Source organism: Muntiacus reevesi, chromosome 1 (genome assembly GCF_963930625.1).
Source record: "Muntiacus reevesi chromosome 1, mMunRee1.1, whole genome shotgun sequence".
NCBI lineage: Eukaryota > Metazoa > Chordata > Mammalia > Artiodactyla > Cervidae > Muntiacus > Muntiacus reevesi.
Genome location: NC_089249.1, coordinates 194,463,787 through 194,487,934, shown reverse-complemented (window position 1 = coordinate 194,487,934; position 24,148 = coordinate 194,463,787). Strand labels below are relative to the sequence as shown.

General features: G+C 44.4%; 1 protein-coding gene and 1 non-coding gene across 3 annotated transcripts in view; both read right to left on the bottom strand.

Moving 5' to 3' along the window:
- Positions 1-19,914, bottom strand: part of LDLR (low density lipoprotein receptor) — a 33,240-nt gene extending 13,326 nt beyond the window's left edge. The window contains exons 1-7 of one of the 2 annotated variants that reach the window (XM_065917806.1): positions 19,700-19,914; positions 13,547-13,606; positions 9,495-9,617; positions 7,813-7,935; positions 4,820-5,206; positions 2,656-2,778; positions 939-1,061 (exon numbers count right to left, since the gene is read on the bottom strand). In XM_065917806.1, coding sequence (XP_065773878.1) covers positions 939-1,061; positions 2,656-2,778; positions 4,820-5,206; positions 7,813-7,935; positions 9,495-9,617; positions 13,547-13,606; positions 19,700-19,766 — 1,006 coding nt within the window. In that variant the 5' untranslated portion in view covers positions 19,767-19,914. The remainder of the gene's footprint in view (positions 1-938; positions 1,062-2,655; positions 2,779-4,819; positions 5,207-7,812; positions 7,936-9,494; positions 9,618-13,546; positions 13,607-19,699) is intronic. The other variant, XM_065917807.1, reaches the window with a different exon arrangement.
- Positions 19,915-23,099: 3,185 nt separating this feature from the next.
- Positions 23,100-23,206, bottom strand: LOC136156686 (U6 spliceosomal RNA). Its single transcript, XR_010661174.1, has one exon. It is a non-coding gene; the product is annotated as a U6 spliceosomal RNA (small nuclear RNA).
- Between the last annotated feature and the right edge of the window lie 942 nt (positions 23,207-24,148).

Sequence of the window (24,148 nt, the reverse complement as noted above, 5' to 3'; positions counted from 1 at the left end):
ATGCCTGAACTCTACACCTAAAAATGGCTAAAACCATAAATTTTGTGTTTTTTTTTAAACCATAATTAAAATTTTTTTTAATTATAAAAAATAAAAGCCACATATCACTTACTACAGTTACATGTATTAACTCACTTAATCCTCCCTACAGGAAATGGCAACCCACTTCAGTATTCTTTCCTGGAGAACTCCATGGACAGAGGAGCTTGTCCATGAGGTCGCAAGTTGGACAGGACTGAGTGAGTGACACACACAAAATCCTCCCTATGACCTTAAAAGGCGAGAATTATAGCTGGGGAAATCGAAGCATGGCCAGGTTAAACAGTTTGTTTAAGATCACATGGCTTGATGCAAACCTAGGGCGCTGGGCTCCGTAATCCATGCTCTTACCCTCTATACCAAGCATGGACCAAAGTCAGCCCCCAACCTGCTCTTTGACAGCTAAGAATGGTTTTTACATTTTAAAATAGTTGAAAAGAAAATAAGAATCAAAAGCAAAATATTTCAAAAGTTCTATGAAATTCGAGTGTCTGTATCCATAATAGAAGTTTCCTTGGAGTATGGCCCTTGGCATTCAAATGCACGTGTGTGGGTGCTTCCCTGCTACAAAGGCCAAGTAGAAGAGCTGCGACAGAGACCCTATGGCTTGGAAAGTCCAAATCATGGGTCACAGTGCTGCTGAAAATACTTGCATCACCTGATCCCCAGCAGTCCTAGGATGTCTGGAAGTTACTGCCCCATCTTACAGATGGGAAAATTGAGGCTTAGAAGCCAATCCATTTATCCCCAGGCTCCCCCCACTAACATCTGTCCAGCCCCAGAGTCACAGCACTTGTGGGCTTGGGCAGGGCTGGCCCCTCAGAGCACCACAGCACCCACATTTCAACGTGGTGGATCCCACCCTCAACACAACCAGGTGCCCACACCCCAGGGCTCACCACAGTCCTTGAGGGGCTCGTCCGACCAGTCCCGGCAGTCCCTGACGGAGTTGCACACTTTGTCCAGGGAGATGCACTCACCGCTTTGGCACTTGAACTTGTCGGGCCCCTCGCAAAGAGTCACTATGAGAATCACAGAGGAGGGTCAGGTGCTTCCAGGAGACAGGAGGTGGCTTAGTGCTTTTCATTAATATTACTATTTATGCAAGAATAGATACAGATGCATTCGGTGGTAAAACAGAATAGTTACTGATCATACATGAAGCCTCCACTCAGCTTAAGAATTAGAATATCACCAATAGCAAGTAAACTCTGGCCTGATGCCTGTTTGTTTAAATAAAAGTTTTATTAGTTTATATACTGTCCATTAGTTTATATACTGTCAGTGGCAGACTTCACGCTATAATAGCAGAGTCAAGTAGATGTAATTGAGACTATGGCCTGCAGAGCTGAAAATTCTTACCCTCTGGCCCTAACCTAAATTATTATAGTAGTCTATGCCATCCCATTCTACTACCCCCAGAGGTAATGATAATCTTGAATTTTGATTACCATTTCTTTCTTTTTTCATTAATAGTTCTATCAAACATATAGGAATGAACAATCTACTGTTGAATTTTGCTTGTTTTTGAGTCTTACTTAATAACTGTATCCAGTTAAATTTCTGCAATTTCCTTCTTGCTTGCAACCCCAAGGTTGTGAAGTTCGCCTGGGCTGCAGACAGGGGCTGCAGCCTCATTTTCCTCAGCTGTATGATATTCCACTCTGTGATGACACTGCCCTTTAAAATTATTTCCATGCAACCCTGTTCACAGCAGCACAATTCACAACAACCCAAGTTTCATCCACAGGTGACTGGATAAACAAAACGTGGCCCATCCATACGACAGAATGTTATTTTGGCTTAAAAAGGAAGGAATTTCTGACATCTTCTATAACAGGGATGCACATTGAGGAAATGATGCTTAGTGAAATAAACCCATCATGCAAAGACACATTTGTGATTCCAGTTACATAAGGTCAAATACTAGAGGAGTGGAAATCATAGAGACGGTAGAATAGTGGGTACCAGGGGCTCGAGGAGGGAGAGTAGCGAGTGAGTGTATAATGGGAACAGAGTTTTAATTTGGGAGGATGAAAGAGTTCTGGCAATGGATGGTGAGGATGATGACTTAGCACCACTGGATTATACTCTTAAGAATGGTTAAGACAGTAAATTTTGTTACATGTGTTTTTTTGTTGTGTTGGCCCCTCAGTCCTGTCTGACTCTTTCAGACACCATGGACTGTAGCCCATCAAATTCTCTAGAAGAATACTGGAGTGGGTTGCCATTCTCTTTTCCAACGGATCTTCCCGATCCAGGGATTGAACCCACATCTCCTGATTTACAGGCAGATTCTTTACCATCTGAGCCACCAGGGTAGCCCCTAGAAGTATTTTACCACAATTAAAAAAAAAATTTATTTTACATTAGTTCTACTGCTGGGACTTCCTTGGTGGTTCAGTGGTTAAGGCTCTGAGCTTCCAATGCAAGGTACGGGGGTTTGATCCCTGGTCAGGGAACTAAGATCCCACATGTCATGCAACATGGCATATATATATATATATATAAACTAATTCTACTGCTGATGAACATTCTGGTTGCTTCCACTGTTTTGCTGTTGCTCCTGCCCCCACATCTCCCCACAGCCCAGGACCCTGGAGGGGTGGGGCTCACCATTGACGCAGCCCAGCTCGTCACTCAGGTCCTTACAGTCAGGCTCCCTGTCGCACTGCCGGCTGCCATGGATGCAGGTCCCATCCGAGCACTGGAATTCATCAGGCCGGCACGTGGCCACAGCTGGGAAGGAAAGAGCCAAGTGTGGGGAATAAGAAAGGGTAAGCACTCTAACACAAGCGTTACATTTTCTTAGATTTCTCTCCAGTCAGTCCTTGCATGCAGGAAATTCATTAACAAGTTGGCAGATCGGGGAATTCCCTGGTGGTTCAGCAGCTAAGACTCTGTGCTCCCAATGCTGGGGGCCCAGGTTCGATCTCTGGTCAGGAAGCTAAATCCCTCATGCCACAACCAAGACCTGGCACAGATAAATAAATAAATATTAAAAAAAAATAATAAAAGTTGGCAGACCTAGTAGGCCATTCTTGGCAGAAAAGCAATGATGTGGTCCCAATCTAGATAGACGCCTGGTAAGTTATGACATTGCTGTTGTTAAGTCTCTAAATTGTGTCTGACTCTGCGACCCCATGTGCTGTAACCCACCAGGCTCCTCCGTCCATGGGATTTCCCAGGCAAGGACATGGAGTGGGCTCTCATTTCCTACTCTAGGGAATTAATATCTTGCTGACCCAGGGATCAAACCCAAGTTTCCTGCATTAGCAGGTGGATTCTTTACCAGTGAGCCCCCAGGGAAGCCCATGGCCCACCTCCCCCCAAATAAGTCATTACTACTGAGTATCAAACAGCCCTTCCAATGTCTTAGACAGTGAACATGAAAAGTGTTCCTGAGCTGACCCTAAGTGAAAAGAATGATGTGATGATGCAATCTTGGCAGATGCACGTGGTGACTTGAATAGGATCACTCTAACCACAGACTAGACCTTGACCTCAAACAGGTTTTCACTTAACCCCAATTCATTAAGCTCCAAGTTTATGCTTTCTGCACTTTCCCGTGGGTTATATTTTACTATAAAAATGCTGACAATGTGAAAATCCAATTTCCAGAGGTCAATGGGAAAAAAAAAAAGATGATAAATAAGTATGCAAATGTTTGGAACTCATTTGTGTGTGTGTGTGTGTGTGTGTGTGTGTGTGTGTGTGTGTGTGTGCTCTTATGTCGTAACCCAGGTCCACCAAGGCCCACACTATTGCTCCATCTACAGGGGAGGAGATCAAAACACAGTAAGGCTAAGTCCCCGGCCAAGGGTCACACAGCTTGGACATCACCAGTCAGGCCTGGATCCTTTCTGTACCAAAATAATACAGCGTGCTGCAGTTTGCTCCTCTTGACAAGAGCTAAATTAAACAGGGGTTCGAGGGGCTTCCCTGGTGGTATAGTAGATAAGAATCCACCATCCAATACAGGGGACATGGGTTTCATCCCTGGTCTGGGAAGGTCTTCCACAGCACACAGCAACTAAACCAGCGTGCTGCAAGTACTGAACCTGTGTGCCTACGGCCTGTGCTCTGCAACAAGAGAAGTCCACAGACCACAACTAGAGAAGGCCCTCATGCAACAGTGAAGACCCAACACAACCAAAAATTAAATAAATGAACTAAAATAATCATACATTTTAAAAATAAATAAATAAACAGGCGTTCAAAAGGGAACTCTTTTGGAAGACAGCTTGTCCTCTATGTGATCAGAAAGACCACTTGTCCTCTATGTAATCAGAAAAACCACTTGTCCTCTATGTGATCAGAAAGACCGAAAGGAACATGAAATGGGACCGCCTTTTGGTTTTTTTTTTAGGTGCTTATGTTTTATTGACACCATGTTGCCTTGAATATAATCTGAAGATATCTTTGGATATCATATTCTTTATGCAGGATATTAGCTCTTTCTTTTCTTGTATCCGAATCATTCCATCAAGGATTTATTATAGCTGGAAATAAGACCTTTGGAAGCTATGTTCCTTTTTTTTTTTTTTTTTTTTTTGATGGAACTAAGGTATATGGGATCTTAGTTTCCTGACCAGGGATCCAAGCTCACCCCTGCATCTGAAGAGCAGAGTCTTAACCACTGGACCACCAAGGAAGTCCAGGACTGACTTTCTTATTGTGTGATGCAGAATCATTTAACCACCTAAAGGCACTGCCCCACCCCTGTCCCCTGCCGCGGGGGCCCCCAGCCTGGGTGAGGGGATTTCCGAGGCGCCCCTACCGCAGTTCTCCTCGTCAGACTTGTCCTTGCAGTCAGGGTCATGGTCGCAACGCCAGCTGGAGTGGATGCACTCGCCACTGCCGCAGTGGAACTCGAGGGCCGAGCAGGGGTTGTTGTCCTGCAGGGGGCCTGATGGATGGGGGCTCCCACAGTGCTGTGGCCACTCGTCTGAGCCATCGTCACAGTCGGGGTCGCCGTCGCAGGCCCAGAGCTGGGGGATGCACATGGAGCTGTTGCACTGGAAGTTGGCGGGGCCGCAGGTGGGCATCGGGCAGGACGCCTCATCTGAGCCGTCTAAGCAGTCCAGGTCTAAGTCACAGACAAACTTTGGGGCAATGCACTTGCCGTCATTGCAGCGGAACTCATCCTGGGAGCACGTCTTGGGGGCTGCGGGGAGGACAGGAGAGGACAGCCTGGTCACCGGGAAAACCGCTCCCCAATCCCAACTCCAACTCATCGCACAAATGGGGACACTGAACTGAAGAGAGGCCAGAGCGCAGTGAGTGGACTCCCGGCAGTGGTCAGGGGACCTGGCCGGCGACCACCCAGTTCCTGGGCCTCCTCTGGGCCTCAGTTTCCTCATCTGTTCCTGTCTCAAAGCGTTACTATGAGGACTGGGGTGTAAAGGTACATGGAACCTATACTAAGAGTTTGCACAGGGAAATATCTTATAATATTTAATTCAATATCTTATAATAAATATAGTGGAAAAGAATAGGAAAAAGAATGTATGTGTGAGTGTGTGTAACTGAATCACTTTGCTCTACACCTAAAACTAACCCAACACTGCAAATTAAATATACTTTAGTTTAAAAAAAATGACTGAGTGGAGTAGGAAATGGCAACCCACTCCAGTATTCTTGCCTGCAGAATCCCATGGACACAGGAGCCTGGCGGACTACAGTCCACGGAGTTGCAAAGAATCGGACACACTGAGGCACGTGAGCACGCTCGCAGGCAACTTATAATTAAGGGTTCCTTTACTATTAAAAGGTTTCCCTTGTGGCTTAGCTGGTAAAGAATCTCCCTGCAATGCGGGAGACCTGGGTTTGTTCCCTGGTTTGGGAAGATCCCCTGGAGAAGGAAAAGGCTACCCACTCCAGTATTCTGGCCTGGAGAATTCCATGGACTGTATAGACCATGGGGTCACAAAGAGTCGGACATGACTGAGAGACTTTCACTTCATTTTACTATTAAAAGACTCCTTCATTTTATTAGTGGTCCTTGAACAGCTCTGAACGTTTGGAAACTGGGTGTTAAAGGAAGGTAAAGTAGAATATTTTGATCCGACTGGAGAAAACAGTTGTTTTTGAAATACCAGATAGTAAATGTGATCATCCTCCTTGACCTTCAGCTCAAATATCTCCCTGAAAATAATGCATTCAGGTTCAGAGGAAGCATAGAGACAGCACTTTAAATGTCACATCATTATAAAATGAAGAGGAGGTAATTGCGGCTTTAAAAAACAAAACAAAACCAAAAAATGGCTGGGGACTTCCCTGACAGTCCAGTGGTTAGGGCTCCAGGCTCTCACTGCCAAGGACCCAGGTTCCATTCCTGGTAGGGGAACTAAGATCCTGCAAGCCACTCAGAGTAGCCAAAAATAAAAATAAAAAATGCTGCTGTTATTATTATTATTTGCTTGTTTTTATTTACAATGACATTGGACTTTTTGAAAGTGAAAGTCACTCAATTGTGTCCCACTCTGCGACCCCATGGACTGGGCAGTCCATGGAATTCTCCAGGCCAGAATACAGGAGTGGGTAACCTTTCCCTTCTCCAGGGGATCTTCCCAACCCAGGGCCTGAACCCAGGTCTCCTGCATTGCAGGCAGATTCTTTACCAACTGAGCCATCAGGGAAGCCCATATTAGACTTTTTAAGTTGAAGTATAATTGACTTAGAAAGCTGTGTTAGTTTCAGGTGTTCAACACAGAGACTCAGTGATTTTAGACAGCACAAAATGACCACCAATCTAAGTCTACTTACCGTGCTGTGTAGTACCGTGTCTTAGGTTATCACCATCTTATTGACTACATTTACCATGCTGTGCATCACATTTATTTTACAGGAGGAAGTTGGTTCCTATTAATCTCCCTCCTCTATTTTATTCATCCTTCCATCTCCTGGGTTTGATGGTACTATTACTTTTTTTAACTTCTTCAGTTTTATTGTACATACATGTCAATCTTTTTTTTCCCATTGTGGATAGAGTTTAATTTTTTTAAAAAGTTGGATTGAAGTAGAGTTGATTTCCAATGGTGATGATTTTTGCTCTAAAGCAAAGTGAGTCAGTTATACATACATGTATTTTTTCATATTCCTTTCCATCATAGTTTATCACACAATATTGAATATTGTTTCCCTGCCCTATACAATAGGATCTTGTTGTTTATGCTGGTGTTGTTAAAGAGTCAAAAGAATCAGTAATTAGGTGAAATGATGAAGGTGTTAAATAACCCTATTGTGTAATCATTTCACAATATATATGTGCATAAAATCATCACACTGGATACTAAACTCACACCATGCTACATGTCAATTATATCTCAATAAAGCTGGAAGAAAAAATAAAACACTTGGAAAAGAGGCCCAATCCTTTTTATTTTAAAATGTTTCCCAGTGAGAACCAAGGTTACATATGCATCTCTAAGCAAACACTCACTTTTTGGGTTGCTTTTTTAAAAAAAGACTCAGGGGGTTTCATATTTTGTGAACTTGAAGATTTGATGTGATCTCAATTATTTAAATTTCCCCCAGGGTGTTTTTTTTTTTCTAAGAGTCTTACTTTGTTTTAAAAAAATCTACACAATTGGAAAAGAACTTCTAAATAATGAATAAAATCAAAGAGGCAAGACAGAACCAGCTGCAGAGTGCCTTCCCCTCTGAAACTCTCTATGGTTTGGAGCAAACTCTGACCTCAGCCAGGAACCCAGTCAGGTCCCTTGGACACGGCTAGGATCCACGGGCCACCAGACAAGGGACCCCACTTACGACAGCCTTCCTCGTCCGAGCCGTTCTCGCAGTCCACCTGCCCATCGCATCTCCAGGCCTCCGGAACGCAGCGGTTGACACGGCCCCCACAGCTGAAGTCCCCCATCTTGCAGGTGACAGACTCTATGGGAGAAACAGAACTGAAGCTTAACTCAGAGGGAAGACCGATCCACCTTGCCACTCTGAGCTTTGCAAGGGAAGAACCCAGAGTTTTCTGATAGACGTTTCAGGCCCACTTTTCTGGACCAAAATGAAGGAAATTTAACGGAACTTATTAAAAATTAGTTGCTGAGGACTTCCCTGGGGGTCCAGTGGCTAAGACTCCGTGCACCCAATGCAGGGGGCCTGGGTTCAATCCCTGGTCAGGGAACTAGATGCCACATGCCACAGCTAAAGATCCCACATCCCAAAAGGAAGACTGAAGGTCTTGCATGCTGACCCAGAGCAGCCAAATAATTTTTTTTTTTTAAGTTAGATGTTGGTTGTTGCAAAGGTTTTGGAATGAGATAGAAGTGGTGGTTGCAAAGCATTTTGACTGTTAATGCTACTAAACTGGTCACTTTTTTTTTTTAATTTAAAATTTTGGGGTAGCTTTTTAAAAAATCAAACCACAATTGATTTACAATGTTGTGTTAATTTCCGATGTACAGCAAAGTGACTCAGTTATACATATGTGTGTGTGTATATATGTTTTCTTTTAGATTCTTTTCCATTATAGGTTATTACAAAATATTGAATATTGTTCCCCGTGCTATACAGTAGGTCCTTGTTGATTATCTATTTTATATATAGTAGTATGCATCTGTTAATCCCAAATTCCTATTTTATTCCTACCCTCAATGGCTTAATTCAGTGGTTAGGATTCCACTGCAGCTGTTATAGGTTCGATCCCTAGTTGGGAAACTAAGATCCCACAAACCACCTGGAGTGACCAAGAAAACAAAAAACAAACACACAAAAAGGCTAATTTGTGAGACTTCCCTGGCAGGCCAATGGTTAAGACTTTGCCTTCTAACACAAGGGGTGAGAGCTCGATACTGGTTGGGAAGCTAAGATCCCCATGCCTTAGAAGCCAAAAACCTAAATCATTAAGAAGCAATATTATAACAAATTCAATAAAGACTTTAAAAATGGTCCACCCAAAAAAAGCACAACAATCTTATAAAAGGGCTAATCTGCATAACATGAACCTCAATGGAAAAAAAAGAACCTTTAAAGGAAAGTTCCAATAATATCGTCTCTGTGTGCATGCTAAGTGTTTCAGTCCTGTCCAATTCTTTGCGACCCCATGGTCTATAGCTTGCCAAGCTCCTTTGTCCATGGAAGAATACTAGGCAAGAATACTGGAGTGGGATGCCATACCCTCCTCCAGGGGATCTTCCCAACCCAGGGATCAAATCTTTTACATCTCCTGCATTGCAAGTGGATTCTTTACCTCTGACCCACCTGGAAAGCCCAATATCTTCTCTGTCCATCTCTTAATTCATAGAAGAATACATTAGTATGCTTGTCAATTTCTACCAAGTCTGTCACCCGATATCATCAAAGCACTTTGCCATCCAACAGAAATTAACAGATTGAAAATGTTTAAGTGTAACACAACTACACTTAAAAAAAAAAAAAAGGAGTTAAAAAGAAAAGGTTAGGACACATGTCATGTTCAAAGGCGGGGAGAAACTCACTGCACGTCTCCTGAGATTCATCAGAGCCGTCTTGGCACTCAGCAGTCCCATCACAGACCCACTTATAGGAGATGCATTTCCCATCTCGGCACTGAAACTCATTTCTCCCACAGTTGTCTTCCACTAAAGAGAAGGAAAGGAGAAGAGAGAATCAGGGCTGGGATCACAAAACGACCGCATTCTTTGTGTCTCTTTCCTGCCAAGTGAAGAATGAACTAGAAATACAATCTTATTGCAGCAGACAGGTCTCCTGGGAATAAAGCATGCACAGCAGTTAAACTGAGTGAACCATGAGTATAACGGAGGATGTGAAGAACACTTCCTAAAAAGAGATTCATCCCCAGTGTGAGATTCTGACATCATGTTTGGTGAGTCCAAAGTGTGGATCCATTGGGCGATGGGGACAAAATATTAGAACCTGGGTGCACATTAACAAAGAAAAGGACATGATTGAGCATGTCACAAACCTGTACTGGAGACAGTACCAAGGAAAATTGAGATTGCAAAAGCATTAAGCTGGAGGAAAACTTGAAAAGCTTTCTCCAGTAGGTAGAAAGGAACTAAAGAGATAAAAATTGGGACTTCTCTCACGGTCCTGTGATTAAGAACCCACATTCCAGTACAGGGGACACAGGTTTGATCCCTAGTTGGGGAACTAAGATCCCACCTGCTAGAGGGCAACTAAGCTCATGCACCCCAACTAGAGAAGCCCACAAGATGCAGCTGAGACCCAGCACAGCCCCCACAAAAAGGGTGTATAAGTTATGAGAAATTATTAATGTAGAGGTCAGAGAGCAGAGGTCCAGCAGAGAACATAATCATATAAGTAAATTTCAGATCTAAAGAAACGGGTGTTGCTGTTCAGTCGCTGAGTTGTGTCCAACTCTTTTCGACCCCATGGATGGCAGCATGCCAGGCTTCCTCGTCCTTCACTGTCCCCCGGAGTGGGGGCTACTCTCTAGTTGCGGTGCTCTGGCTTCTCACTGTGGCAGCTTCTCCTGTGGCGGAGCACAGGCTCTAGGCCCACAGGCTTCAGTAGTTGTGGTGCACGGGCTTGGTTGCTCCGAGGCACGTGAGATCTTCCCGGGCCAGGAATCAAAATCGTGTCTCCTGCATTGGCAGGCAGATTCTTTACTCCTGAGTCACCAGGGAAGACCCTCTAAAATACATGACTTTTACACCTTGTGGCTCAGATGGTAAAGAATCTGCCTGCAATGCGGGAGATCTGGGTATGATCCCTGGGTGGGGAGGATTCCCAGGAGGAGGACATGGCAGCCCACTCCAGTATTCTTGCCTGGAGAATCCCATGGACAGAGGAGGCTGGCAGGCTACAGTCCATGGGGTCACAAAGGGTTGGATACAACTGAGCGACCGAGCACACAAACAGAGCAAAATAATACTGACTGCATTTAGTTTTTGGTATCATGCTTTGATTCGGGGTCATTGTTACCTGTGAGCTATGATCACAGCAAACTTTTATTGTGAAAGTTGCTCATTCCAACTCTTTGTGACCGCATGGAATATACAGTCCATGGAATTCTCCAGGCCAGAGTACTGGAGTGGGTCAGTTAGTCATTTCAGTCACTCAGTTGTGTCAGACTCTTAGGGACCCTATGTACTGCAGCACACCAGGCTTCCAATAAACTTTTATTGCTTGGTAATAAAATTGGTATCACTCCTTCAATCTTTAAATATAGACTTTGATCCCCTTTATAATCTAAAGTAACACAGTTAATAAAAATTATGATCCAGTTCATCTCAGGATAAGGAAATAAGACCAAGAAAGAAGAAGCTAGCAGAAATTTCCTCATTAGTCAGATATTCTGAAGGCAAATGATATGTAAAATATAAATTCGGGCTAATGGCTACGTTTATTATATTTTTCACTACTCTCATAAGAAGATTAAGAACATTTATTCTTTTATCACTTTATTTTGAATGTTGATCATAACCAAAAAAAATAGTTTAATAGTTTGCACAAAATGTATTCATTTGCTCATTTTGCACAAAGGCAATTAATGAACTCTTCATGCGCAAGGCAGAAACTATGTCTCCAGAATTAGAAACTTCCAGACAAAAAGAACGGAAGATGGTAGATCCTTGAATGATTCTTCTCATGCAAGAAGTCTTTTCTTCCTTCATTCTGTATATGGAAAAAGAAGATTCAAGATCTTACATGCTTTGTGTCTTTTTATGTATTCAGATTTCTTCCCCTTGATATTCTCTTTAAGTGGACTTTCTGGGTGACCCAGATGGTAAAGAATATGCCTGCAATGCACGAGACACAGGAGACTTGGGTTTGATCCCTGGGTCGGGAAGATCCCCTGGAGGAGGAAATGATAACCGACTCCAGTATTCTTGCCTGGAGAATCCCATGGACAGAGAAGCCAGGTGGGCTAGAGTCCATGGGATGGCAAAGAGTTGGACATGGCTGAGCATGCATGCATGCACATTCTCTTTAAACACTCATAAGTTTTTTAAAGATTTATTTATTTGCATATTGGCTCTGCTGAGTTTTTGTTGCTACGTGAGGGCTTTCTCTAGTTGCAGTGAGCAGGGGCTACTCTCTAGTTGCAGTGTACAGGCTCTAGCGTGTAGGTTCAGTAGATGCGGTGCACAGGGTTAGTTGCTCCGTGGCATGTGGTATTATCCTAGACCAGGACTCCAACCGATGTCCCTTGCATTGCAAGGTGGACTCTTAAACACTGGAGCACCAGGGAAGTTTGAGACCTTCAAGTTTTAACTGAGCACATTATCCAAGGGAGGATCTATAATTTTTCCCAGTTTCCTTTGCAGCCAGGTGTGGCCATGGAACCAAGTTTAAGTTAATGACCTGTGAGTGAAAGTAAATGTGCAAACTTCATGACCTTAGAGGGTGGCACTGACAAATTGATTCCTACAAGTGAGTATTTTGCCCCTCTTACCCTCAACGTACAAGATAAAAACAGACCTAATTAGATATGGTAGAAGGTCAAGCCATAAAAATAAGAATGATCAAAGGCACTCTTTGAAGTATGGCTCCCTGTGTCCAATTGCTAATCATCAGCCTTGCCCTTAACCCTCGGCAATAAAAGAGAACGAAATAATGCAATTGGCAGCAACATGGATAAACCTGGAGATTATCATACTAAGTAAAGTAAGCCAGGCAGAGAAAGATGAATTTTATACAATATCATTTATATGTGGAATCTTAAAAAAAAAAAAAGATACAAATGAACTGATTTAAAACAGAAATTAGACCCACAGACATAGAGAACAGATTATGGTTATCAAAGAGGAAAGAAGTGAGGGACAGATAAATTAGGAGATTGAGAAGGACATATACATGCTACTGTATGTAAAATAGATAACCAGCAAGGACCTACTATGTAGCACAGGGAACTATATACTCAATTATCTTGTAATAATGTGTAAGGGAAAAGAAACTGAAAAAGAGTCTGAATCACGGAAACCAACACAACATTATAAATCAAATATACTTTACTATATATATATATATATACACACACATGTTATTTCATATACAGAGATATAAAGGAAAAAAACCCTTGCCCTCACTACGTCATGATTTGAGATTTTTTTTTTTTTTTAGTTCTACCAGTTTATTGCTACCAACCCATCTCCCTCCACCCTTGTGCACACATGCTCAGTCACGTAACCCCATGGACTGCAGCCCGCCAGGCTCCTCTGTCCATGGACTTTTCCAGGCAAGAATACTGAAGTGGGTTGCCATTTCCTTCTCCATGAGATTTTTAACTATAGTAGGAAGCCATCACAAATAACAAGATATTTTAAAATGTTGTGTGTTTGATTTTTATCTCACCTTTTTTAACATATCTGCTTTTCTGTATAATTATGGTTTTTAATGTACACCAGATGATAGCATAGGTATATGACAAATAATTATATTAAGGAGAACATGATGGATCTGATAAAAAAAAAAATTTCACAACCTCAGATCCCAAAGCTCTGCAGTCCCTTCTGGTACAACACTCCCTCCTGGCTCCCTCCTCTTTACTTGGCTAACAGTTCAGCTTCGAAGCTCACCTTACCTGAAACTGGGTTTAGCAGCCCATGGGCTTCCCAGGTGGCGCTGGTGGTAAAGAACCCGCCTGCCAATGCAGGAGATGGTAAGAGTCGAAGTTCGATCACTGGGTCAGAAAGATCTGGAGGAGGGCATGGCAACCCACTCCAATATTCTTGCCTGGAGAATCCTATGGTCAGAGGAGCCTGGCGGGCTACAGTCCATGGGGTTGCACAGAATTGGACACAACTGGAAGTGATTTAGCATGCATACATGCAAGAGCTCTTAAAATACCCATTTCTCACTCCTAACATAAAAGATCGAAAGCATTTGTTATCGAGGCCCCCAGCCTAGATTTAAACTCCTGGAGAGTAAGGAATGTCTTTTTCTTCCTTTCACCGTGAAACCGTCAGACCCCAAGGCCTGAGTCAAAACAAGATTTGTTCAGCTGGTACGCCCCAATCAGGGACAGGTCCATCATCTCACTGGGCAAAGATTTTGGAAAAGTGGAACTCTTCTAGTTCCATCTCTTCAGAGGGCAACAGGGCAGAATCTGTCAAATTTTAAAGTGCAAAGTCCCTGGGACCCAGACGAATTATTAACACAGATGTATAACAATGTCAAGTTAAAAAAGGTTCAAAGCTTTTTTTTTTCCCCACTGAGCAGTGTGGTCTGTGGGGTCTTAATTCCTCAACCAGGAATCAAGTTTCTGCCCCCTACACAGTGGAAGCTTGGAGTCCTAACCACTGGACAGTCAGGGAATTCCCTGTCCGGTTTCTTTTGCTCGAGTACATACTATTCATGTGCCGTTCTAGCTCAGGCACAACTAACCGATAATGATAGAAACTGGGCTTTCCTGGTGGCTGAGATGTAAAGAATCTGCCCACAATGCAGGAGACGCGGGTTTGATCCCTGGGTCGGGAAATTCCCCTGGAGAAGGAACTGGCAACCCACTCTAGTATTCTTGCCTGGAGAACCCCATGGACAGAGGAGCCTGGTGGGCTACATACAGTCCATGGGGTTGAAAAGAGTCGGCACACTGAGTGACTAACACTTTCACTTTTCCCAATGACAGAAATCAGATTAGAGGTGCCTCCGGTCTGCGTCTGGCAGGTGAGTAAGCTGAAGAGATCCGGGAACTTCCTGGGGGGAGAGAAGTCCTCTAGGTCCTAATGAGAGGTGGTTACACGGAAGTAGATATCTATCTCAACTCACTGAACTCTTATCTGTCGATTTTATAGTATGTCAATTGCAGCTTTAATTCAAAAGAAACAAATTATGGGTCTTCAAAGCTCATTGTCCAGTGTTCCTGCCCGGAGGAACAGTCAGGTGAGGTTAGGAGAGAGATGAGTGGAGGGGTGGAGGAGGCTATAGGTGATAAAGAGAGAAATACATACAAGGAGTGTTTAGAAGCATCAACAGAACTTGGTAACTGAACTTACAGAGACCAGGTTGGAGGTAACCCCAGTGGAGAGCTCAGGAGATTCAAATGAGCTGAATCTAGAATCTGCCGCTATCGGAACACAGACTGATAATGCATCGCCCAGCTACTGATCCAGACAGGACATCACCCTCTGAGGTGCCTCTGCAATATACCCCACACCCATTGACTCACAGCTGAATCGTGATTATGCCTGAAAAAGGAAATGACTCACTTCTGGCTTCCCACATGGGGTGGGTAAAAAGCAATAGAAATTCCAGGACTCTTAGAAAAAAAAAGTTAAAAAAAAGGAAGTTCAGGCAAGGGGCATTCTCTGCAGAGGAGGAGGATTATGGAGGAGGAACTTCTGCCATCTGCTCTCCCAGCCAGGAGATGGCAGTTTCAATTATCGCAAATCCACTTTGCCCAAGGAACCATCTCACATGCAGAATGTGCTACTGGAAAGGCTAAAAATATTAAACCATCTTGAAAGTGCAAAAATGAAAGTGTTAGTCGCTTAGTCGTGTCCAATTCTTTTGCAACGTCATGAATTGTACCCCACCAGGCTCCTATGTCCATGGGATTCTCCAGGTAAGAATACTGGAGGGGGTTGCCATTTCCTTCTCCAGGGGATCTTCCTGACCCAGGAATCATACCCAGGTCTCCTGCATTGCAGCCAGATTCTTTACCATCTGAGCCACCAGGGAAGCCCTACTGGAAAGGCTAGAGACATTAAACCATCTTAAAGCCCTTTAAATAAGGATAAAGAGGATCTTCTCTGATGGTCCTCTGCACTCCCAATGCAGGGGCGCTGGGTCCGATCCCTGGTTGGGGAACTAAGATCCCACATTCTGCAACTAAGCCCACGCGTCAGAAACTAGAGAGCCCCCACCTCGCAACAAAGATTCAGCACAGCCAAAAATAAAAATTACAATAATAACAAAAGTAAGAGAGAGAAAAGAACAACCCCCTTCCCTGGACACCAATGAGCCCTCTCCTGGGCAACAGTTAATCAAATATTTTCTTGTCATAGATGGCTGAAGACCCTACCAACAAGAAGACCCCACTACTACATATTTCTATCTGAACAGCTGTTCATCCAACAGCTGGCCATCAGCTGTAACGTGTGAATGGATTTCACTGACAGCAGTCAGCTGGGAAATGTCTCGTGGCCTTGCTTATATGGCCGAGGATAAAGGACAGTGAGCACCCAGGAGAGCACCTCAAGATGGGTGTCCCGGCAGTGGGCAATCCCGACTTGAGCGAAGAGTCAGAACTAGTCCTATTTCAAACACCACAGCCCAGAGAAACCACAGCTTTTCTTATTTCCTCCCAGTTCCACAAGCAAGGTTTGGGTTTTATATGTCAGTTTCAGTTGAATTCCAGCAAAAGCAAACCAGAGCGCCACATCCCATAATTCCTCATACTGGGGATGCCTAAAATTACATAAGCAACACACTCCCTCCCCCCGCAAAAAAAGATAACAATCGAAACTCTAGCCCTTAGACCTCTCTTGTCACGGGTGAGGAATCAGGAACAAGGTTATCGAAACAGAAAAGGAGAATATACATTTCTGCTTTTTCTCCAGCACACATATAAGGTGGTAAATGCTTTCAAGGTTTTCTTTCCGCAGATACTGAAGATAGCGGTTGTTCAGGAAAACCAAAATAATACATGGAGGGAATTCCCTGGTGGCCCCGAGGTTAGGACTCAGTGCTTTCACTGTCAGGGCCTGGGTTCAAGCCCTGGCCAGGGAACTAAGATCCTACAAGTCGAGAGGCATGGCCAAAAAAAATAATAATAATTAAAAAATAAATACTTGGAATCATTTTCTTGAAAAAGAAATGGTTGGGGTCTTCCTTGGCGGTCCAGTGGTTGGGACCTTGCTTTCCAGTGCAAGGGATGCGGGTTCAATCCCTGGTTGGGAAGCTAAGATCCCACAGGCCTCAGGGCCAAAAAACCAAAACATAAAACAGAAGAAATATCATAACAAATTCAATAAAGACTTTCAAAAAAAGATGTTCCACACCAAAAAAGAAAAAATCTTAAAAAAAAGAAAAAAATGGCTGAAGCTAAGATACTTAGCAGAAAATGAATGAAAAATCCTTTTACCAGTGCTCTTTCCCACATGAGGGACCACCAGGGTATTTTCCCCAGAGGTGATCTCTGTGGTAGAGTTTGTTGTCTGCTCCTTTGAGGGAGGGGTAGCCAGTTTCTATCACTGTTCACTGCTGACTACTTGCATGGTATCTTAGCAACACATGGTTACTTGCTAGACAGCAGAGCAGAGTGTGGATGCTGTTAACATACTGAATGTGGGGTGTGAAAGGCGATCAAAGAACTGAGCAAAAAAGGCATCTAGAATTGGGTCTTATTAGGGGAGGAACCCTACAGATATAAGCAGGAATGCCCTAGAAAGACAGAATGAGGCAGATATTTCTCTTAAAGGTTTGCAGTCTCAGAAAAATTCTCCCAGCTCTAGTGTTGCCCTGAAAGATAAATATGCCTGACAATGACCAGTGAATCCCCCTGGGGCTTGTTGTTAAAGCAGTTGTTGTTCAACCACTAAATCGTGTCCGACTCTTTCGGATCTTACGGACTGCAGCATGTCAGGCTCCTCTGTCCTCTGCTGTCTCCCAGAATTTGCTCAGATTCATGTCCGTTGAGTCAGTGATGCTATCTAACCATCTTATCTTCTGTTAAAGCAGACACAACTTAGTGGGAACACTCTACTTTCCGAGTTTGGGTGTGTCCCTGGCATATTTGATACCCCACACACAACGGTCAATTAATTGACTTTGATTTGGCTAAAGGAAAGCAAGCAGTTAAGATGCCAATTACTACCATTCCCAAAGTAAACAGACAAGAAATTCCCGCCCCCTCAGGGCAAACTGGAGTAGCCAGGGCTGCTACAAATGTCTATCATCAAGTTAACAACAGAGTAGATACTTAGTGGAATACACAGTAGAATACTGGAGTGGGTTGCCATGTCCTTCTCCAGGGATCTTCCGGACCCAAGGATCAAACCTAGGTCTCCCACACTGCAGGCAGATATTTAGTAGCTGCCCACTCACTCTCAGGAGTCTGGGGAACACACCCAGACTCAGAGCCTCCTTGAGAACCAAAATACATCAGATCCTCAAGCTGCCCAGTGAAAAAGGAAACTGAAGCAACACATCTTGCTCAATGAAACTTCACTGCCATTAATTTCCTCTTAGGGAAGGAGTGGACCTGTGTGTGAAATACAGGCTCATCAACTGTCTCTTGACCAAGCCACCATCCCTTTGCTTCACACAACCCAATGGCCGAATTATTACAACCCTCTACCATGTGGCTGAAATCCTCCTTCCTTTCCTCCCAGAGAAAACTGTGATGTGTGTGTCACAGGTGCTGATACCAAGAGTTCAAAGATCTCTGCTCAAAGTCACCCCTCCCCCCCATTAAAAAAAGCTTCCTGCATCCTGTTGACGGGACAATTTCAACACTTCTCTAGGCCCAGCTGGTTGTTAAGTAGGAAAAGGACCATTTCTTTATTATCCAGGGCGAGGTTAAATGCCTCTCTCAGCCACTGGATAACTCAGGATATTGCACCAACTACCCTCTTGCCCAAATCTAAAATTCAAACCCCCTAAAATGAAACGTTGTCATGAGAGCAGCTCAACTGAACTCATTTTAGCGCCTCTGAACAAACAAGGCCACCCCAAAGGCGTCCATTCGGTCCCTGACTCTCGGTCCCTGCCCAGGCGCGGATGAAAGTCTCCGTTAAGTGCCCTTCACGTCCGATCCGGGAAGGACTGGAGTTTCTAGGCAACGTTTCACACTGGGAAGGAACTGAGGCCTTGAAGGTGGTTTGGGGGTCACGTTTGCGAACTTTTCCCAGTCGGGCGGGGTCAGAGAAGCTCCCGAGGACAAAGTGGGTACGAAGGCATCACTGCAGATAGAGGAGCAAACAGGCCTTGGCCGAGCGGGCCTCAAGCGCTAGGCGGGCACCTCATCTATGCTTGCAGAGCTTCTCCAGGGGCCCAGAACTTGTCGCATCCTTTCTGACGGAAGCCCCGGACGACCCGAAGAATCTCCTTCGACATCCTCACGGAGATTTAGGTGAGGCGCGAAGCGTGCGCCAGCCCCGCCCTGCGCCGCTCCGGCCTCAGCAACCACCGCCTCCCATTGGCCAAGGGGTGTGGCTCGAGGCTCGCCTGTTCGAATGGCGTCCAATGGGAGCTCGGGGGAGGGCCCACGGGGCTGAAGGCGGGGCTGGAGGAGGTGGCTAAGGGCGGAAGCTTGGTGCAGGTTAGACTAGTCCCGCGCCGCTTTCAGAGGCAGCGTCGCCCTTGGGAATCACAAGGCAGATTTGACCGCCGTCGTAACCCCTGAGGGTGAAACGATGTGGGGGACCGCCCGTAGGGGCCTCCAAGCTGAGCAGCCGGTTTTCGGGTCCGTCTCACCCCTGGAATAACTCTGGGAGGGAGTACCTCCTCCTAACGCGTATCCGGCTCTAAGAAAAGGGGAGTGGTCCCCCATCGCGGGGAGACTTGTGGGGAAAGCCGCGTCGCGTTTCCCTCCCAGACCCCTCAGACACCTACCCCCCGAACCCTTTTCCCAATCCAGCCATTGGGGACGGACTTTGTGCCATTTACCCACGTCTAACGTGGATTGAATGATTTTTCGTTTTCTCTCCCGCCGGCCCCCCAAAATACCAAGGGGCTCCCCGAATTCGGGAGCTCATTCCTATGGCGCGCGGGCTTCTGGAGCCAGCCTTACCTGCAGCCTCCCCCGCAGCTATGAGCAGGGCGATGGCCCAGCGCAGCCCCCAGCCCGCGAGCCTCATGATCCCAGCCTCCGCTTGTCACGCCCCGGCCCAGGCCGCTGTCCGCTTTCAGTGACCGCTCTGGAAATCCGGGCTTCGCGCGGCCCGGACGCGACTGCACGCGGGGCCCCAGTCATTTGCAGCATTTCTATGTGAGGTTTCCCTGAGAGGGAGGAGTTTGCAGTGGGGTGATTTTCAAATATCTTCACCTCACTGTGGGAGGAGGAGTTTGGAGAGGAGGAGTTTCAAACGGCCGATGTGACATGGGCTCCTTAACCCATGAAGCCCTGACTCAGATTCCAGTTCTTTCCAAAGCTGGTCCCGGACAGGCTGCAGGGTTTGTCGCAGGAAGAGCTGAGCCGCCCCCAGGCCCACCCTCAAAATGAAATCCCTCATCTCCCTTAAATTTCTCTCAAATTTTGATTGTTATGTTCTCTTTGGTGCCCAAAGAAGATTCGATCTGTCCTTCCAAATCGTCTAATTGGCCAATGACATCTCCCCTCTGACTCAAAACCAAAAACTAGAGATGTTGGAAACTTACCCCCCACCCCTTTTCTCTACTTACCCTTCTCCTTTCTAGGAATTATTTATAGATTTTAACTGTTTCGTCATATAGAGTTTTAGAGGGTTCTTCCAAATTGCCCCATAAAAGTTATCAGTGATGGATTTAAATAAAATCATCACAAAAGTACAGGCAAAGACCGATTTTGTTTTGTGGGATTCAGCACTTGGCTGAATTATGAGCCAAAACATCTCTGAAGTCAACTGACCCCATTCCTGGGGTCTGGACATAAATATTGATTTATCTTATTCAGAGAAAGGGTTGAACAAACAGAGTGGCCACTTCCTCTTCCCAAAGCCAAATCAAAACAAACTAGAAATTTCAGAGCTGAACCTGAATGCCTAAACCACTAAGAGGGGATGGTGAACAGCTTTTAAGAATCAGGGTGTCTCTTTGGTGGAGATTCATGAACTTGCCAGGGCCCCTTGCCAAAAAGTCCTCCTATAAAGGGTCTGGCAGTTTGGGAGGGTTCTCTCCGGAATGAGCAGAGTTCTCTGAGGTTTTACCAGCTGAGCTTGGCAGGCATACTAACCTCTCAGCAGGCTTTCAGAGAAACCCAGGAGAGAAGGCAGAAAAGAGGCAGAGAGGAGATAATTGAACTCTCAGAAAGAAAAACAGTGATTAATCCAGAAGAAATTTATAGACAGTGTCTGGCAGTATAGAGCCCCAGCTTCTAAATCACACAGAATTTGGATAAGTCACTTAGCTTTGCCAATTAAAAAAGTGGGACATTGGGACTTCCCTGGTGGTCAAGTGGTTAGGATGCCACGTTTTTTACTGCAAAGGGAGTGAGTTCCATACCTGGTCGGGGAAGTAAGATCCCATAAGCCTCAAGGCAGCAGATGAGAGGGCAAGGTGGGGGAAGAAGATAAAATAAAAACGAGGGGAAAAGTAATGCTTACTTCCCTTACTTGGCAGGTTCAGTGTCAGGGTCAAAATGAAATCATGAATAATCTTGCCTGCAGAAATTGACAAGGATGGGCAAGTTCTGGGAGTTGCAACATTTATGAATGTGTCACCCTCCATTCCATTCTTTATAACATATTAACACATGCTCCTTTTTTCCCCCCTTAAAGTCAGGAGCACTAGGTTTGATTTCCCTTCTGAAAAATTACAAGAACTCACAGACTCAGTTTCTGTTGCAAGCCCAGCTTTCTCTGATCCATCTGGTGGTAGGTGACTTGTTCTGCCCAACAGCCCTGGAAAGGGTTACCAGGAAGAGACTGTCTTCCAGAGAGAACTTAGCTTACTTAACATGTGTTCAGAGCTAGTTGTATGGAGATGTAGGGGCAGACCTGGAAAAGGGCTAAAAAAAACCCTGAAAAGAACATTCTTGGAGGCCTCAAGCCTGGGCAAGAATTCTGGGATGGTTTAACCCAGGAGTCCCTTTGATTTGTCTGCAGAAATCTCAAGGTCCTTTCTGTTCCTGCCACATAAGCATATATTGCCCTGAGGATGGAGTCACACTGTTTAAATTTCTCTACTTCTTGGAGCCTCCATATGCTCTTCTATAACTTACTCATAGGGTTTGTGTGAGGATTAAGTAAATTTATATATATATATGTATAAATGATGATTATATAAAATGATTATTTATATAAATAATTATATATAGCACTGTTGTGTGTTTTATTTATTTTTACTTTTGGCTGTGCTGGGTCTTTTGCTATGTCTGGGCTTTTCTCCAGTTGCAGCAAACAGGGGATGCTCCTTGTTGCAGTGCTCAGACTTTTTTTAAAATTAATTTATCTTTTTATTGATGGATAATTGCTGTTCAGAATTTTGTTGTTTTCAGTCAAACCACAGCATGAATCAGCCATAGGTATACATATATCCCCTCCCTTTTGAACCTCCCTCCCATCTCCCTCCCCATCCTACCCCTCTAGGTTGATACAGAACCCCTGTTTGAGTTTCCTGAGCCATACAGCAAATTCCCATTGGCTGTCTATTTTACATGTGGTAATGTAAGTTTCCACATTACTCTTTCCATACATCTCACCCTCTCCTCCCCTCTCCCCATGTCCATAAGTCCATTGTCTATGTCTGTTTCTCCACTGCTGCCCTGTAAATAAATTCTTTAGTACCATTTTTCTAGATTCTGTATATATGTGTTAGAATACAATATTTATCTTTGTCTATCTGACTTACTTCACTCTGTATAATAAGTTATAGGTTCATCCACCTCATTAGAATGGCTTCAAATGCACTCCTTTTTATGGCTGAGTAATATTCCATTGTGTATATGTACTGCAACTTCTTTATCCATTCATCTATCGATGGACATCTAGGTTGCTTCCAGTTCTAGCTATTGTAAATAGTGCTGCAATGAACAATGGGATGCATGTGTCTTTTTCAATTTTGGTTTCCTCAAGGTATATGCCTAGGAGTGGGATTGCTGGATCACATGGTGGTTTTATTCCTAATTTTCTAAGAAATCTCCATACCATCTTCCATAGTGTCTGTATCAATTTACAGCCCCACCAACAGTGCAAGAGTGTTCCATTTTCTCCACACCCTCTCCAGCATTTTTTGTTTGTAGACTTTTTGATGATGGCCATTCTGACTGGTGTGAGGTGATATCTCATTATAGTTTTGATTTGTATTTCTTAATAATGAGCGATGTTGAGCATCTTTTCATGTGTTTGTTAGCCATCTGTATGTCTTCTTTGGAGAAATGTCTGTTTAGGTCTTTTTCCCACTTTTTGATTGGATTGTTTGTTTTTCTGGTATTGAGTTGTATGACCTGCTTGTATATTTTGGAAATTAATCCTTTGTCAGTTGTTTCATTTGCTAAAAATATAGAATGCTTCACGAATTTGCATGTCATCTTTGCACAGGGGCCATGCTGATCTTCTCTGTATCGTTCCAATTTTAGGATATGTGCTGCCGAAGTGAGCACATGCTTGGACTTCTTATTCGGTGGCTTCTCTTGTTGCAGAGCACAGGCTCTAGGCAAGTCAGCTTCAGTAGTTGTGGTATGTGGGCTCAGTAGTTGCAGCTCCTGGGCACTATAGCATGGGCTTCAGTAGTTGTGGCACATGGGCTTAGCTGCTCCATGGCATGTGGAATATTCTGAGACCAGGGATCAAACCCGTGTCCCCAGCATTGGCAGGCAGATTCCCATCCACTGTGCCATGAGGGAAGCCCTAAAGGATTATATATATAATGACTTTATATATAAATGATTGTATATATGTGTCACATATATGTAACAGTTCAGTTCAGTTCAGTTCAGTCGCTCAGTTGTGTCCAACTCTTTGTGACTCCATGGACTGCAGCATGCCAGGCCTCCCTGTCCATCAGCAACTCCCAGAGTTTCCTCAAACTCGTGTCTATTGAGTCGGTAATGCCATCCAACCATCATATATATACATGTGTGCAATTGGGGGCTTCCCAGGTGGCATTAGTGGCAATGAATCCACTTGCTAATGCAGGAGACATAAGAGACATGGGTTCAATCCCAGGATCAGTAAGATCCCTTGAAGAAGGGCATGGCAACCCACTCCAGTTTTCTTGCCTGGAGAACCCCGTGGACAGAGGAGCCTGGCAGGCTACAGTCCATGGGTTCGCAGAGTTGGACACATATTGGAGCCATGCTTGTTTGGCACATAATGACCATATTGTATCGGTTCCTTGTTTTGGATTTGCCTGTCTTTGCAATGACATCTTTTTTTCATCATTCTTCTCTTTAGGGGAATCTTTTCTTCCTCACAGGCACTTAAAAACAAACCTTCCATGGCATCCACTTCATCTAAAAGTTCCTAGGCTTGCAAAATCATCTAAACCCAGGGCACGTGTTTTCCTCATTCTGATGCCCTTTGTCCAGGTTTCCACCTCTCTA